Here is an 18,297-nt window from a genome sequence, read left to right on the forward strand (position 1 = left end):
TGCACATATTACACAACCAGTGATAACACCGTGAAGCTATTTAGACTGTATTTATGTATGACTGTACTTATTTAGACTGGAAAGAAAAGAAAAGAAAAAAAAAATAGACCAGATCCAACATATGAATCCCCCCCCCCCCCTATATTTAAATATACACACACTTTAAAGTTAGAATCGTCTTTGCGCAAGTTCATCCAGATTTGAGTATTTTTTTTGCGTAACTGGTAACACATTTCTGGTGGATGTGCTGTTTCCGAACAAGCGGGAAAGATGCTTAGGTTGCACACGTTTGTGAAATCCTAAATGACTGGATCCTTAGTCATCACAGGCCCGACGTGTTAAGGACACAAGGTGGAGACTCACTGCCCGTCCAGAAAGGCACAGAGACGACGTCAGAGCAGCGTAGGCATGCGGCTTCACATCTTTCCCTCCTGGAGGCCAAGCCAACGTCAACACGACTGCAGTTTTGAATATCAAAACTGAAATATCTCACAAATTTGAAATGTCTCTCCGTGACTTTTGTTAGATCCACTTTGTGTGCAAACTAGTGTGAGATTTTCATAATCATGCAAGGAAATAGTAGTTATAATTATAGAGTGTTTTGTTGAACTGACAGCTTGTTGGCCTTCTCCTCGCCTCCCCACATCCACTGGCCGTCAGCAGGGGCGGTCTTACCATTAGGCAAAGGTAGGCGACTGCCTTGGGCCCCACAAAAGACAAGAATAGAATTAATGTAAACCTGTTTTTAATCAATTTGTTATTGAAAAACAGCCCTCTTTTCATTACAATAAATCATTTCAATCCTACTCCCTACTCTGTCAGACTATTGTGGGTTACACAACTTCTAGTGAGATTTTGCTACTTGACTTTAAGCTCATATTCATTGACACTGCATCAGTAGTCGAGCTACTACTAAGTTAAAAACATTTTTTTTTATCAAAGCTGCCCATACTTGCCTTTGCCTAGAGCCCCCAAAACACTAAGTCTGCCCCTGGCCGCTAGTGTTTTGAAAGGCGTGACATGGCCTGCGGACCACAGCGTTCCTAATGCGTATTGATTTGAATGTGGCTCTGGTCCATGAACATTATGCACCAAAGAATGTCTTACCTAACATCCAAATCCTCAACAATTTCCAATCTTCAATCCTTCAACAATTTCCTGAAAAGTATTGCCACTTTATTGGATTTAGTCCGACAAATCTCATGCCAGACGTCCAAGTCGCTGTCGAGGATGATGCGTTATGATGATGCGTTATGATGATGCAAGTCATTAGATATGTTTGGAATATGATCCTTGATGTGAAAAAAAGCCACAGCAAGACGGTGCAGCTTCAGTTCTCCAAAGTGCAAATAACACTGAATGCCAATATTAAGTGAAACTCATCACAGATAATCCACCAACACAGTTCCAGACTGGATCTGCCAACAGAGCCTGCAGGTCTTGGCCCTCCTGTCTGGCACGGTCACTTTTACCTTTTATATCACTTCCTAAAATAAATACAGACAGGCTTTTATTGCATTTCATTTGACCTGTTCACATTCTGTTTGCCTGTTTTATTAACTGGTAATCCAGTTTTATATTAGTATATTTTTTTATTGTATGTCTTGCTTTATTTACTAAGATATTGTAGCTCTGTTTTGAAAGGTAATATTCCAAAAAATCTATTATGATTATTATTATTTTAGTAATAGTAGTGGTAGTAGTAGAAGTAGTAGTATTCGTACTAATAACAGTGGTAATAGTAGTATGCTTGTACTTTTGTTTTTAAAGCAATGCAGCAGTCTTCTTCCCTTATTGTGTAATCATGTTTATTTCTTTTTGTTGATCTTAATGGTGAGGCACTTCTAATCTTCGTTGTACAAGCAAAGTCATTATTACTGTTAATGCAACACAGGCGGTTTAACGTCAAAGGAATTACCGCAGTGTGTGACTCACTGTCATTTCTTGTTGTTGGCGCTACCTGTGCAGGTACGGGCCGCACAGCGTTGTGTTTGGCAGAGGCTCTGAGTCGTTTGTCACGTCCTACATCAAACTGTGAGTGTGCTACGTGATTCCCAACACCTAGAAAGTATCTGTGTGATCAACAGTAATCACTCCTGCTGTCTGCGATGAAAGGGTTTGGCCCGCTATTCACTTCAATCCCACCATGGGCGTTTTTATATAATCATTCCTCAATAGTTCTCTATGGGTGTGTGCAGAGATGTGGTGGAGAATAAACAGGTGAGTAACCATGGACTCCAGCTGCCAGTTGGTAATTGACATAAGGCATCAATTCACAACCACTCGTGCAAACAATAATCCACCCTAACCAAAAAAAAACACATTAAAGGCGTATTAAGTCATCAATGTCTAAAGCCGCTGGAGCCAGGTAGGTTAGGCCATGTAAGATAGGTAGGCTGTTATGTCTTGTTAAAATCCTGTGCTTTGTTCTGCTTCCTTGTGTTTGATCATTCTGTTCTATGGTTGATTGTTGATCAGTTAGATCTAGTTAGGCTCAGTCTCTGTAAAGTCCTTTGAGACATGCTCAAAGGGCTCAAAGGGCTGGTAAAAGGCTATAGACCATAGCCCTTTACCAGGAGCATGTCTATAGCCTATAGAAATAAATCAATTTTAACTTTACCTTGAACTTTTACCTTTATTGGTGACCAGTAGCAATTGCAACAACACTGATAAACTTTACAGCATCATCTACACAGGTTTCAAAATCTTACTTCTCTTTAATTTATGCTTTCTTTCCCTTTAAAAGACCAAATCCTCATAACTCACATCAGTTTGACACCACTCACTATGATGAATGCTACGAATGTAGGTGATACAGATTTATGTGAGGATAATAAGGTGAGTAAACTAAATTAAGGTTGGTTTATCCACCACTACCTCCATTAACAACAACTACAATAATAACTACATTTGTGTACTGCTACAATAATCAGCTATAATGAAGAGAAGACCCATTGGTCCATAAAAATTAAAATAAGAGTCTGTCCCCTCCGTCATGTCCTCGACCTTCACACTTCCACTGAGTGTTTTAGATGTTCAGCGTCTGGTCAGTAGCTTGCTGCCCTTATTTGCACTTCACAGAGCAAAGTGTGGCCGCTGATTTACAAGAGCCACCATGTGAATCCAGTTCCCCTTTAGAGATTTATAAAAGTTAAATGTAATCTGATCAGATCTAATTTAGGTTCAAAGGAAAAGGAAGCACCTTTTTGGCTAATTTGAGTTTTATGATGTTCTGAAAATATAATTGATTTTTGTTAAGAATGGTGGCTGTTTGTGTCATGGTGCTGTTTGACTAGCAGAGGTGTGTATCAAGTCAACTTCACTCAAGTCCCAAGTCAGTCTCAAGTCTCAAATCTAAATGTAAAAACACCAAGTCAAGTCAGTCGAGTCCAGTATCAATTTAATATCTTAAAGAAAACTGAATATCTAGGACTTTTCATTGCAATATGTTTTTAATAGGATAAAAACTTGGTAAGACTATCATAGGTTTGATTTCTATAATCAGTTTCAACTTCAATAAATTCAATCATTGATTTCTATAATCAATTCAATTCAAATTTAAATTCAGTTGTCTGATCAGTTGAAAAATCTCATCACTTTCAATCTAAGTCATTTACACAAACACAAGATATTTTGTCAAGACTTTAGAAACCTTTTCAAGTCATGAAAGTACAAAGTCAAGTCAAATCCCAAGTCACCAGAACCCAAGTGAAGTCAAGTCTCAAGTCTTCTCTTCATGCATCAAGTCACGTCTCAAGCTATTCAAACTGTGACTCGAGTCCAAGTCGTGTGACTCGAGTCCCCACCTCTGTCGACTAGAGGTCATAGCTTTTATTTGTTAGTTTTACCACATCACTACATCACTGTTTACAACCAGAAGCTGCTGCACTGACAGTGCATCAGACAGACTTTGTGGGCTCATATGCATTTGTGTGAACTTCTGCATCCAATAGAGCTTCATATTATGGTTGAGCTGCAGTTAGTTCTCTATGTTGCTGTCCTCACTGAGTGTCAGCATGACACTCAGTGAGGACAGCAACGCCCAAACACAGACTGCAACATTATTTCTCTTAAAATAGCTCTCTTTATAGTTCAAAACTGACGCATTTCGACATACTGTCTTTGTCAAAGTAGGTCGGCTCTTCCTTTTCTTTCTTTTTGTTCACTGAGTGAGAATCTTCCTGTCATTGAGACTTTTTGACAAGCACCCCTATCCCAAGAAAAACTGTTTTGTTGCACCGGCACATTATTAGAAATTGGCAGGACAAAATTGTTTGCTTTGGTCTTTTTTTTTTTTTTTTGGAGATCTTCAATATCCAAATTACACACAGTGAAGTAAGGAATTTGTTGCTGAATATTCCTCTGAGACAGATATGGGATATATTGCGAATTGAAGTTTCTTAGGACAGATTTGGATGCAGAAAGTTTTTGTCTTTCTCACTGCATGGGACAGAAAATTGTCCTCTGGCTCCTCGTGAAAGCACAAAATGAAAACATTAAAAATAATAAAACTGGAACACAAATGTTGAAAAACTGTGAAAGCATAAAACAGTTGTAAATAAACTCAAAAACCGGATCAACCTGATTTTGGTGGCATTTCCTGTTAAGACAATGCCTCTCCACATGTCTGATTACCTCTCTCTTGACTCAACATGCCCACATCTTCACTTTTCCACACTGACCCAGTTTCCATCTGTCATGTGTGCTCATGCCAGAACAGGTTCCTGCTCTGAGTCACTGGCAGCTCATAGAAAGCTCTGGTAAAGACCGGGCGTGTTTCCTACGTCACTGTGAGCAAATACAGCTGGAAAAACCAAGGCCGTGACTGAGGGTTTGAACCAGAATCAATATTTCATCTTCCCATCACTTGATCTTCAACTTCTCCTGAATCCCAGTGTGTGAAATGACGTCTGACATTATTAAATACACACTGCAGAATGGATTGTGTGTGTAATATTGGAATTAGCAGGGAAGACATACACAAGACAGTATATTCCCGAATTTCCCCAAGAGGATCAATGATCTTCTCTTATAATCACTTGACTTGAACTGGTGCTCATAAGGCATCATAATGCATCATAAGTGCATTATAAGCACATTGTGAGTGGATGATAATGATTAAAATCAGAGCATCATATAATAGACACTATGTGGAAAAACATTAAGGGGTTGAAATACTTTATAAGGCGACTGTATAGCCAATAATATGAGGAAAAATATCAATATCAGCATTCAAAAACCCATTATCGGTCAAACACTGTATGAATTATATGAGTCCTGTAGAATATTTAATTGGACCACTGCACAATTAATGACATGATATTAAATTGAATGTGATTTTCTGAATGTTGAATGTTTCTAAGAATATTTTATGCTGTTTATGCAGCTTTTCCATATAGCCAAGAATAAAATTATGGGGAAAACACTGAATATTTGTCATTTTTTGGCATGAAAATAGTCAAATGTAAAGATAGTGAATATCAGTACAAAAAATTTATTATTGGCAGCTTCAATCCAAAAATCTTTTTTTTTTTCAAATTTTTATGGGTCAAGAAGCCGTATAAGAGACCGAGTTTTCACATTGACAAACACATCCTTCTCAAAATAAAGAAAAAGAAGAAAAAGAAAAAAAAGTATATATTTTCAACACTGTACGAATTGTCCTGCTGAATATTTTGTAGGGAAACTGTATAGTTCATGACATAATAATAAATTGAATCTAATTTTCTAATGTTTGTCTGATGATTATATCGTAAAAAAAACTTTAATTACGCTTCTAACGGTTTTATAATCTGGGTGTAATGCAACACAATACACTTCAAGTAAAGTGTTATTCATATTCTGCATCTCACTCTAGATCACGTAATCCATGCAGTCCACGAACACATGAAATTCAGCTGAAAAATATGATAAAAGTACACAACTGACTCATGGAGATGCAGTCACAAGCTCGGTTTCAGCATTTCGTCTCTGGCAATTAATGACTAAGTTCCTGCAAAGCCACTGGATTACAACACACTATTGGAGAGTGGATGAAAACAATCAGATTCCCCTTCACTAAAACTGATTGGACAGTTTGTCCGCTCTCAGCATCACCAGGCAGTACCAAAGAATCTCAGTCACTTGTTGTCCCAGCAGTGTCACACTGCACAGCGGAAGGAAGCCTTATGCAATCCCATGTGGTCAGTTTTGCTTTGCAGGTCCAGCCCATATTATGTGTGTGTGTGTGTGTGTGTGTGTGTGTGTGTGTACATGTGTGTGTGTATGTGTGTGTCTGCATGTCTCCCTGCGTATGAGTATTATGCAACGACCATTAGTCACCATCCAGCCGTCCACAGCCACACCTAAAAGTGAGCAGTCTTGCTGATTGTACTGTGTTTAGTGTAGATAAGATTTACAGCTCCAGTCTGTGCAGCTCTACTGACTCACCAGTGCCATCAAGTGATAAAACTGATCAACATGAACTGGTTAAACAGAATTAGTGGTTACACTGTAAGGCTGTGGTGCCATCAGGTGGCCAGGCTAATGCTCTTCCGACTGTTTGCTCAGATTGATTTTCTCTCTCTCTCTGTTCCTCTCTGTCTCTTTATTCTGGTCGTTGAAATTTGTCTGTTGCACTTAAAAGAATTGCAATAAACACCTTAAAATGCCATTTGAGTTGCCATTTTATGAAGATGATAGTTTTTGGTTTAGGTAATGTAAAAACCTGAAAAAGAAATGCATCCAGGAAACAATTAATATCAGATCAACACAATACAGATATGTTTGACTTGGCCCAAATCACAGTGGATCAACGTGATTTATTTACAGTATGTTTGACTTTGGTACAAATCACATTGGGTCAATGTAGTTTAGATATGACTGACCTAAACATTTTAATTACATGTAATGACCATGGTAAGATACAGTTGGATTAACCTAATTACTTTATGTGGAAATTTGCCACCTAATAGAAATATGTTGAACTAAATGAGTTATTTTTTGGAGTGCAGGAAGCATCACGTTTCCACTAGACTGTGCTAAAGAGCATGTTGTACGTGTATTATTTGTCTAAATTACATTACAATACATTACATTATATACATTACTACTTGTACGTTTTTGAGTATTTTACATTTTGACTGAAGTATTGTGCTTTGCTGCATTTTAAATCACATCCATTACAGAGTGCAGATTTTGTGGCTCTCCATAAGCATCAGAAACTGGATCAGCGTAAATTGGCCGATTGTGAAGCCAAGAAAAATAATCTGGCTTTACTTTGTTTTTGTACTTTATTTTGTAATTTCCATTTTTTTCCAATGAAAGAATCATCTTTTTTCTAACAATGTTCCCCTTTGTGAAAAGTAACTCAGTTTTTACTCTGAGTCCATTTCAAATGATAATCTAATAAAGTAGATTTTTACACCAGTTCACTCCCCGTTCACTTCTTTCCACCACTGTATTTTAGCATGTAGCTGATACTCTTATCGACAGCAGTTTACAGTGAAGCAGGTCGAGGTTCAGTGTCTTGCTCAAGGACACTTTGCCGGAACGAAGGACTCCGGGGATCAAACCTGTGACCTTTCCATCCCGTCTCTTTAATCAACAGGCCATCCTCCCATTCTGTTTGTCATACTGCCTTTTATTTATTGCTGTAAAATAACTCTGAAACTATGTGTGGGAAAGGGCTATAAAAATAAAGCATACTATTTTTGTAAAGTTTATTACATGTGTGAACAATGTGGTTTTAAAAAAGTTTCGCCGTCATATTCCCCTGACATCCCTGACTAATCACTGAATTACACTGTTACATAACGTCCCCTCCTGCTCACAAGATCTGAGCGACGAATAATTCAATGCGGCCCTCAGATAAGACAATATCTGTGCTGGAAGCTGGACACACTTCATGCACGTGGGCCCATTGCACAACAATTAAATGATTTTGTCTTGACACACAAAACCTAGGCCTATTGGTGGGATGGAAAAAAAGAATAGCTGAGAATGTGGAGTGCCAAACTGATGCCAAACCAAAGGAATGACATGTTTACAACAACTGTGCCAAGCCATGAAATCACATCGATATCCAAATTCATAAGTCATCATCTTGTAACAGTATAACAGCATTACAATAGATTAAAACTCATTCGGGCATGAAAGCTCAAAGAAAATCCATCTCCTGCTCATTATCGATTAAGCAGCTTCAGATATTACATCTTTGTGACATCACAGGTTTTAGTGATCTGGTTTCAAGCTTAAAACAGAAAGCTGGGTAACACTTTAGATTAGGGAACATATCCACTATTAATAAGCTACGTATAAACATGCATATTAGTCGTGTATTGGTACATTATTAGTCATTACAAATCACTTATTAGCACTTAAATCTGCACTATTGTGTTCTACAAGTATAGCCCATTAACTATGGTTTTCCCTAAACAGCTTCCTAATCCGTGGTTATAGCAGTCAGTAAGAAAGTTGTTGCACATGAATTGGGCTTTTAGTCTGCTTTGCTCAGTATGGGGCTTATAAGGTGCTAGTATCACATATTATTGAGGGAAATGATCAAACTATTGAGGGAAAACCCATAGTTAATAGTTAATATGTGTTCCCTAATGTAAAGTGTTACAGAAAGTTGTTCTGAAGCATTAATCAGACTGGTCTTTCTACACCAAAGGAATAATATAAAGTCTTGAACTGAGTGGTATTCCCCTTTAACACACAGCTTTTCATGCTTAATTATGGATTTTGCGTGTGGTGAATAGTGCTGAGAATCGGACCACAATATGCCTGTGTTAAAATCTTAAACATAATCTTGAAATGTTTCACCTAATATGCAAAATTAACATGAGATAACTTGTCTTCAAGCCAGCATTGTGTTGAAATCTTTCATCTCATTGACTGTATTGGTGCTGGAGACTCACATCACTCATCCATCATATGAAATCAATAGCAGAAATATCCACTGCATGCTGATCTGCTCAACATCCCATGTCAGCTGTGTACAAACTGTCTGTGAAGATTCGTCCTCAATCCAGTTATTTATGGAAGCATATCGCATGCGTAATTCCAATAGAAATGTAATATGTAAAATGGCCATGTAATCCTATATTTGAATTCAAATTTGCCACTTGTATGTGCAGTTTTTGGCTCAAAATTCAAATTCAAATTCATTAATGTCATTTGCATTTGACAATTCCTACTGTATGCTAGTATTGACATTTCATTTAAACAGAGATTTGCACGCTTTATTTTTAGCTTTATTCAAATGATGATGCAAATTGGAAAATTAAAATGTATTTCCTGAACTGCAAAGATATGTTTCATGTGATTATGCAGTAATGGTGTCAAAATTATAATTTATTTTGACATTTGACATTTACCTTATATGGTTTTGCACTCTCTAATGGAGTGTTTTACATTTCATTATCAAAGACAATATTATGCTGTACTGGTGGCAAAATGTAAACGCTTGCTATGTAAATGCTGCAGTCATCCCATTAAGGACTAATCTCTGATATATTGTTCTGTTTTAGAATTATGTATTTACTGATGTTAAACCATGTTAACCATAACCTAAAGAAAATGCACTTCGGCGACAGAACCGTAAATGACATTGTGGCCAGCTTCCCGGAACTCCCCGCTCTCCTTTCCCACGTTGTGAACAACTTCCGATTGTGCAACGCAAGACCCACCTTATGTTTTTTGGTACGAATACATGACATAACTCAAATTAGGCTTATCAAGTTATATAATCATAATTCCAGGATCCTAATTTTATTAAACTATCAGCATCATCTCTGCCTGTGCCTATAGTCTCTCTCTCTGTCTCCCAGATTGCCAACAGGCCTCCTCTCTTTAACTCAATTAATGACTCGTTAGTGATGAACTGATAACGAGGGGTTATTGTGTGAGTCGAGGCCATACAAAGGCCTGCGCTCATTGAGAACTCTAGGACATTTTGTCACAAGATCATCAATTTGTGACGCGCATGAAAAACATCCGTTGACAGTCATTCAAGACCTGAGTCATGTTGTTCTTGTTATGTATATTCTTTTTATATTTATTTTTTCTGCTCCAATGCAGTGTGAAAACCAAACAGCCCCCCAGTCCCTCTGTCTCTCAAGTGCAATACACACACAAACAATTGATACGATAAAAACATAAAAACAACTATAGATCCAACACAGCTTTTATATTTTCTCTACAACTGTCAAACAACAAACAACAAACTACAAAAGTCCAGCTGTCTTAAATCCTCTGCATACAATTTTGGATGTAGAGCCACTTACAGAATTAAAACAATACAGTTGGTGCATTATTTTTTAAGATATCATTGGTGATATCTTTTATTATGGGAAAAGGGTAAAGGGGGGAGGAGGTGTCAGGGATGGGGTGTGTGTGTGTGAGGAGAGAGGAGAGGGAGTGAGCACAGATGTCAGTGTGCTGAGGTTCTTGGCTTGAAGCAACTCAAGCGGACTCCATCTTCTCCTTTTTGTTCTCCTTTTTGTTCTCCTTCCTCTTAGGGGTAAAGAGCTTAATAAATCTTCTCATTGTGGAAGCCTTCTTGGGTTTTTCGTGGTGTTTTTCATCTGTCTCTCCAGATGCTCCCACGTCTGCCTCTCTGTTGGTAGATTTGAGGGCCTCGTTTTCAATCTCATCGTCCCTCAGCTTGGTGGCCTGCTCCTCCACCTTTTGGCGTGGGGCCTCCTGCTCCTCCTTCTCCACCTCTTTGAGCTTCATGGTCTGCTCACGGTGGCTCAAAGCCTTCTCTTGCTCAAGGTTTTCATTCAGATCTATTTTTTGTAGGAGGGCTTTCTTCTCCTGGTGGAGGGCCAGCTTCTCCTCAATCTGTTCCTTGAGCTTGATTGTAAGCTGTTCAGTGACCAAGACGAGCTCCTTCTGGAGCGTTTTCATCACCTCCATTTCCTGCCGATGTGCCTTCTCCAGCTCATGGGCAGTCTGGAGCTTGTCTTTCCACTCCTTCATTTCCTTACGGAGCTCCTCGTTCTCTCGGCGGAACTCCTCTTTCTCTGCCTGAAGGTTAGTGGCCGACTCCTCATTTTCCATCTCATCGTCCCTCAGCTTGGTGGCCTGCTCCTCCACCTTTTGGCATGGGGCCTCCTGCTCCTTCTTCTCCACCTCTTTGAGTCTCATGGTCTGCTCATGGTGGCTGAAAGCCTTCTCTTTCTCAAGGTTTTCATTCAGATCTATTTGTAGGAGGGCTGTCTTCTCCTGGTGAGGGGCCATCTTCTCCTCAATCTGTTCCTTGAGCTTGTTTGTAAGCTTTTCAGCCATCAAGGCAAGCTCCTTATGGAGTGTGTTCATGTCCCCCATTTCCTGCCGATGTGCCTTCTCCAGCTCATGGGCAGTCTGAAGCTTGTCTTTCCACTCCTTCATTTCCTTACGGAGCTCCTCGTTCTCTCTGCGGAACTCCTCTTTCTCTGCCTGAAGGTTAGTGGCCGACTCCCTGAGCCCCTCCATGTCTTTCTGGAGGACCATATTCTCCTTCTCGCAGGCCTTGAGTTTCATGGCCTTCTCTTTTGTTTCTTTGCGGAGCTCCTCGTTCTCTTGGCGGAGGAAGTCCTCCTTCTCTACCTGAAGGTTAGCGGCCCGCTCCCGTGCTTCCTTGAGGGCCATTTTCTCCTTCTCGCAGGCCTAGAGTTTCATGACCTGCTCCTTCATTTTCCCGCGGAGCTCCTCATTCTCTCGACGGAGGAAGTCCTCCTTCTCTGCCTGAAGGTTAGCAGCCTGCTCTCATTCTTCCTTGAGGGCCATTTTCTCCTTCTCGCAGGCCTTGGGTTTCATGGCCTGCTCCTTCATTTTCCTGCAGAGCTCCTCGTTCTCTCGGCAGAGGGACTTTTCCTTCTCTGTCTGAAGGCCAGTGGCCCGCTCCCATTCTTCCTGGAGGACCATATTCTCCTTCTCGCAGGCCTTGAGTTTCCTGGCCTGCTCCTTTGTTTCTTTGCAGAGCTCCTCGTTCTCTCGGCAGAGGAAGTCCTTCTCTGCTTGAAGGTTAGCAGCCTGCTCCCGTTCTTCCTTGAGGGCCATTTTCTCCTTCTCGCAGGCCTTGAGTTTCATGGCCTGCTCCTTCATTTTCTCGCGGAGGGACTCCTTCTCCTTGTCTGCCTTAGACTGCTCACCTCTGCAAAAGGCCTTCTCTTTCTGGGGAAGACTGGGCCACTCGTTTTCACTCTGGAGGGCCATATCCTCCTTCTCGGAGGCCTTGCAGAGCTCCTGCATTTTCTTGCGCAGCTCCTCGTTCTCTTGGCAGAGGAACTCATAGTCCTTGTCTGCCTTAGGCTGCCCGCGTCTGCATTGGGCCAACTGTTTCCTGAGTGCCTTCAGTTGTTGTTGCAGGCCCATATTTGCATGTATTTGGTCCTCGTGTTCGGACGCCAGTTTCTTGTAGTTTCGGCGTAGGCCCGCCTTCTCTGCCTCACACGCCTTCAACTTCCTGGCTAGCTCGATGGGATCCATGGTCTCCTCATCGTGGAGCGTTCAAGAAGAACCAGCGTGAAAGCCGATTGGTTGAGAAAAGTTGGGAAGATTCCAAAGATTCCAATCATGCACACACTCAAAGAATGGCTTATTAAACTGCTGGCTGTATTTAAATATAACATGTTTCTATTCATACATGTGCATAACTTATTAGATGTACTTTTTAAATGTAAATTTAACAGGTTGCACATGTAATGAGAGTCAAATAAATTGGATTCATGAAAAAGATTTCAGTTGGCCACCGGAGACCGCCTACTGCGCATGTAAGAAACCTGGACGGCGTGCGAGGGCTGTTTGAAAGATTACAGGCGGCAAACAGGACATCGCCAGCTACGTTTCGGTGAGGATTTCGATGTTTTATTATATGTCATGAAGTAGTTTGATAAAACTTAGCTGCAAATGGCCTCATTGCATTATGTTTGTCGCTAGATTGCTTTGGAAGGCCCACACTTGCTGGCAAAAACCGATTCAAATTTCCCCTCGGGGACAAAGTTTACTCTACTCCATTTAAGCTTTATTTGACCCTATATTAATACAAATAGTAAAAATATCGTAACGGCTGTTAGAAGTAGAGTTAGGTTCAGTTTGCTTCTGTAGACACCTGGTCTTCTACCTGCTGTGCACCGCCTTGTTCATTGCTCTGATGGTAGCTAGTTCTGTCTTTGCAGATAAATGCTGAGTTCATGCGGATTACTACGGTTCCACTGCAGTCACCGGTCTTTGGGAAACTGGACCAGCAGTCTGATAAGCTGCTGAAGATCTTCCACAGCGCCAGAGGAGGAGTTGGAAGAAAGATCCATAACATCTTGGCTGCCTTAGATGAGGTATGTTTCGTCTTGGAAATGCAGATTTTGTCACACTGAACACTGAATATCCAATTTATATGTATTTTTGCTTGGGGTGGTATTACTTATTGAATGCATTTATCTGACAGTGTAAAGTACTTGATGTGATTGATTGATATGGTATAAAAACTTACACTGCGACCCCTTTGCCTGCTTGCTTGGTCTCTCACATGGCTTATGATAAAGATATTTGCTCAACTTCAGTGTTTTTGTGCTGTGTTCTGTGTCTTTAAGAACTGTGACCTGGTGGAGAGAGAGAAGGAGCAGATGGTCCTGGGATCCTGAAGATGTGGGAGTAGTCGTTGAGGGAGTGACGGTGCTCAGCGGCCTTCCGAGTGTTTCCTGCGCCTGTACCATGCTTCTTGGTTTGATTTATGCTCTGGATCTGAGCTACCCAACCAGTCTGCAATACACTTGAGGTGTTTCAAAAACTTTTTTTGAACTTGGATGGACAGAAACTGTCCGACAGAGTCCAAAAACGTACAATAAAGACGTGTGGGTAGACATCACAACTTTTGTCTACCTGACATGCACGTGCTCATGTGCAGACAGTTTACCTTGTTACCCTTGTTTGGGTGTTTTAGCTGTTGTTAACCTTTTGTCAACTTCTGATTTGTTACTGTTGCTATTGTTTTCATTGTCAGGGAAATGTAATTATGGGAGGAAATGTTTCTGCATTTATCCTTAAAGGAATAGTTCACCCAAAAATTAAAATTCGGTCATTATCTACTCATTCTCATGCCAGTACAAACTGAGTGTTTTTTCTTCATACAACTTACCTGGAGTTCTCCAGGCTCTGAATAAAAACAAAATTTGATCCATTATTTCATGAAAATCCAGTCGATTGGCACTACATTTACTTCTGCATTACCAAACCTCACGAGGCCACTGTGGCCGTGCAAGGTTTGTGTGTGCGACAGTGCAAGACCTGCATCTCGTGAGGTTTTCATGAAATAATGGATCAAATTTTGTTTTTTTTCCACTCAGAGTGATTGTATGAAGACAAAACACTCACCTGAGTTTGTACTGGCATGAGGATGATAGATAATCACCGAATTTTGATTTTTGGGTGAACTATTCCTTTAAGTCACTCTCAGAATGACTAGCATTAAAGCATTTATCATTGAAATGTTACAACATCTGACAGGTGACTTAACTGATGGGCAGAATCATGCATGTTTTTTTATTTTTAAACTTGATGGAACGAGTGCCTAAAGGAGAAAATCAAAATGTCAGGCGATCACTTTTAGAATTCATGTTTGGTATTCGTGTAGTTGTTGTACTCTTAGGGAGCTTAACTGGAGCAATTAGTGTTTACATGCTTTGCTATTTCCCTATCAAAAGCATGCTTCTAAAGGATTCTGCATCATTTTTATAGAACTCTACATTACATCATGTTCTGTAAAAGTGCCTTTTAACAGGAGCAGATTTGGACTCCTCTTTGTCTCTATCCCTCCCTCTTTCTCTTTCTTTCTCCCTCTCTCTGTTGCTCTCTTTCTCTACATTTCTCTCTCTCTGTTTCTCTCTGTCTCTTTATTCTGGTTGTTGAAATTTGTCAATTGCACTTAAACAAATTGCAATAAACACCTTAAAATGCCATTTGAGTTGCCATTGTATGAACATGATGGTTTTTGGTTTAGGTAATGTAAAAACCTGAAAGAAATGCATCCAGGAAACAATTAATATCAGATCAACATAATACAGATATGTTTGACTTGGCCCAAATCACAGTGGATCAGCGTGATATATAAATGTTTGACTTTGGTACAAATCACATTGGGTCAATGTAGTTTAGATATGATTGACCTAAACATTTTAATTACATGTAATGAACATGGTACAGATACAAGATACAGTTGAATTAACCAAATTATTTTACGTGGAAATTTGCCACATAATAGAAATACGTTGAACTTATTTTTCTGAGTGCACACAAGTCAAGTTTGGAGTATTCAAACAAAAACTAAATATTTTAATTTAGATATAGCTTCAAACTGAGCAAATGTTTTAGTTTAGGTTAGAGGATAAGAGCTTAGTACAAAAAAAGGCAGATATTCCATGTATCTTCTCCTAACATACACTGATAACCATGTTAAAGATCATGTAGGGTGGGGCCCGGGGACCCCCAGGGGGCCTTGAGAGGGGTCCCCATGTAAAATAGGCAGTGGTGGAAAGAGTACAAAAACATCCTACTCAAGTTTAAGTACAGTTACTTTGATGATATTCCATTTAAATAGAAGTAAAAGAAGTGTCAAAATCTACTGAAGTAAAAGTAAAAAAAGTAGCTCATCTAAAATGTATGAAAAGAGAACGTTGTTAGCTGTGATCTTTTCCATGCAAATCTACAAGGATGAGAGGACAGAGTTCAAAGTACATAGATTATTTTAACTGGAAAATTTGGAAATTACAAAATAAAGTGCAAAAACAAAGTAAAGGTTCTTTGTCTGACCGTTCATTGCATATGGCTCCACCATTTTTTCAAGACTTCAGTAAAAAATGTATTTAAGTAAAAGTAGAATTACTGACGTTAAAAAAATACTCAAAAAACGAAGCACACAAAGAAGCTGCTCAATTACAGTAACTTCAGTAAATGTAATTAGTCACTTCTGAACTTGAAAATAAGTGATAGTTAATTCACTAGAAAATGAGAGACCAGAATGTAAGATTGACAATTCTGATCAGAGATTTCACTTTCCTCACTGCTATCTCTCCCCCACTACAATATGCATACTGTATTTAATCCTATCTGCCAATACACAATTCATCAGAAGGGAGGCCCTGGGACAAAATCACTCCTCTGTTATATGACATTTGACACAGAAATCAATATAAGGCAAACCTAAGAGAACAGTAAGAGTGTATTCTGCTATCCAACTCTAACTGAACAATATCAGATGTGTGTGATAATGTGTGTGTGTGTGTGTGTGTGTGTGTGTGGGGGGGGGGGGGGGCGGTTAAAGAGGGGTCAGGAATCATGGTTGTAATATCCCCTTCCAAAAGCAGGTGGCAGCATCGTCAAAGGTTCAGTCTGAGTCAGAGTTTTCTAGAAAGGTCTTATGTATCTGCCGTCTCAGCAGTTTTACCAGTACATTTTATATATGCGCACCGGACTGGAGAGACACCTATTATATAATCAAAACAAATGTGAGAAAAGGGGATTATGGTTTTATCCCAAGGTAAAATATGTAAATACACGGTAAAAGCATGATTAGGGGGGTAAAAAGTGGGCAGAGCACAACATCTCCGCCCCCTTGCTGATGATAGTAGTCATGCGGCTGCTGTGGCCCCCACTGTTTTGATTCCCACTGACAGGCAGGGCGGAGATGTCAGACTTCAGGGAGTCCATGTAGCTCCTTCAAGCAGCCCTGAAGCAGATTGCGGTTTACAAAACAGGAGGAATTAGCGGGGAAGCTGGTAGCTGGCCACGTTATTCGGTTTCCCCCGCAGGACATGGAGATCACGGCGGAGGGAGAAGCGGAGGAGCGCAGGTGGGTGACAGGCTGGGCTGGGCTGGGCCGGGCCGGGGAGCGCGGCGGGGTTAGCCCGGCTAGCTAAGCTACGGCTAACAGACCGTGGTTTATCAAACTAGCAAGTGTATCAAATACAACACACACTGTGGTTAAACGAGACTTCACAGTGCAACCGGTGAGGGCGTTTGGACCCTCGCTAAAATAGAGACTTTACAGATATTATTAACATTACATGGTTAGCTAGCTAGCTGGTAGAGGGATAGCCGTGGCGGTTGACTGACGTTGGACTGCTAGCCACAAAGCTAGGCTAGCAAACCTGACATGTCAAACTTTGACATCTTGGGAGCTACCTAAAGCATGTCAAAGTGACAAATTCTGAACCTGTAGCTGTTACCTCTTTTCTAATAACAAAATATCCAGTTATCCGCTATTTGTTGAGTGTTTGTTAGCACGGAGGCAATAATACGTTAACGTGATTAGGTTGCCTACTAATCGTTAGCTAACCCCTAGCGTTAGCTTTGTGCTAGCCACTCTCAGAGCTGGCACTAGCTAGCAACTGTCAACTGGTTGTGTTTGTTAATAGCAGGCTTGTATTCACACACTTATGAATGGTCATTTAAGGCCCATAATAGCGTTTTTAAATCTGAGATGACTTGGCAAGCTAGAGCGCTTGGAAACTGTATTTAAGCTGCAACTGTTACATGCATTCAAACATAACTTTTGTATAACGTTTCCCTAGGTTTACTACACCAATACCATACATTATTTGAGAAGTGTGTCCTGCGAATATACTGCACAAGTTCACTAATTTTTCACCAGAATATGCTGCAGGAGACTCTGTTAAATTACTTTTCACAAGTAGCCACCATGCTTATGTATACTCATAGGTCTAACTGCAATAGGGTGGATATTTAGCTGCAGAAATCCCTGCGTTGTTATGGCATTAGATGGAAGGATACATACTGATATTAGGATTAGAAAGAAAGGACAAGGATTTAAATTTGGCCATGACAATAGATCTGGATTAATAGGTGAGGCTAAGTTTAAGATACTCTTTGTATGTTAAAGATTTGAACCTCAGATAGGCTAGTGCAGATGATTCAGTCTGGAGATTGGGATCACTCTTTAATGTCTGGCTCCTCTGGTAGCAAACACAAAGAGAGAGAGAGAGAGAGAGTTGTAAAGTTAATCCATAACCTCATCAACCTGTCTGAGCCTTGTGGAATTTTACTCCTTGCCCCCGGTGTACACACACATATACACAGACACACACATATACACATACACACACACACACACACACATCATGCTCTCTACAAGTAGGAGAATGATCTCTAATGTGCAGCCTTTCTCTCTCCAGGTTACTTGATGTGATTTGATTAGCTCAGTAGCTGAACTCGTGATGGAGGTGCTCTCTCTGGAAAAGGCTTGTTGTGTTGTTCATAAATGTGACGCTGTTAGTCCTAAACTTCATGTTTCAGAAACTTCACTGTTCAACCAGCCAT

General features: G+C 40.2%; 2 protein-coding genes across 3 annotated transcripts in view; one reads left to right on the forward strand and one right to left on the reverse strand.

Annotated features, from left to right (window-relative positions):
* Window positions 1-10,446: 10,446 nt before the first annotated feature.
* On the reverse strand, window positions 10,447-12,456 carry LOC139653793 (trichohyalin-like). The gene is made up of 2 exons (XM_071530778.1): window positions 11,752-12,456; window positions 10,447-11,634 (listed from the first exon to the last, which is right to left on the reverse strand). The coding sequence occupies exons 1-2, from the start codon at window positions 12,454-12,456 to the stop codon at window positions 10,447-10,449; spliced, it is 1,893 nt and encodes a 630-aa protein (XP_071386879.1).
* A 4,177-nt stretch (window positions 12,457-16,633) lies between these two features.
* The window catches only part of rubcn (rubicon autophagy regulator), a 28,665-nt gene continuing 27,001 nt past the window's right edge, over window positions 16,634-18,297 (forward strand). For both annotated transcript variants that reach the window (XM_071530782.1, XM_071530783.1), the window contains exon 1: window positions 16,634-16,810. In XM_071530782.1, coding sequence (XP_071386883.1) covers window positions 16,773-16,810 — 38 coding nt within the window. In that variant the 5' untranslated portion in view covers window positions 16,634-16,772. The remainder of the gene's footprint in view (window positions 16,811-18,297) is intronic.

Source organism: Centroberyx affinis, unplaced genomic scaffold (genome assembly GCF_046629955.1).
Source record: "Centroberyx affinis isolate AG114_WGS23_722 - 3 ecotype Tasmania unplaced genomic scaffold, CSIRO-AGI_Caff_v1 ptg001979l_1, whole genome shotgun sequence".
Lineage (NCBI taxonomy): Eukaryota > Metazoa > Chordata > Actinopteri > Beryciformes > Berycidae > Centroberyx > Centroberyx affinis.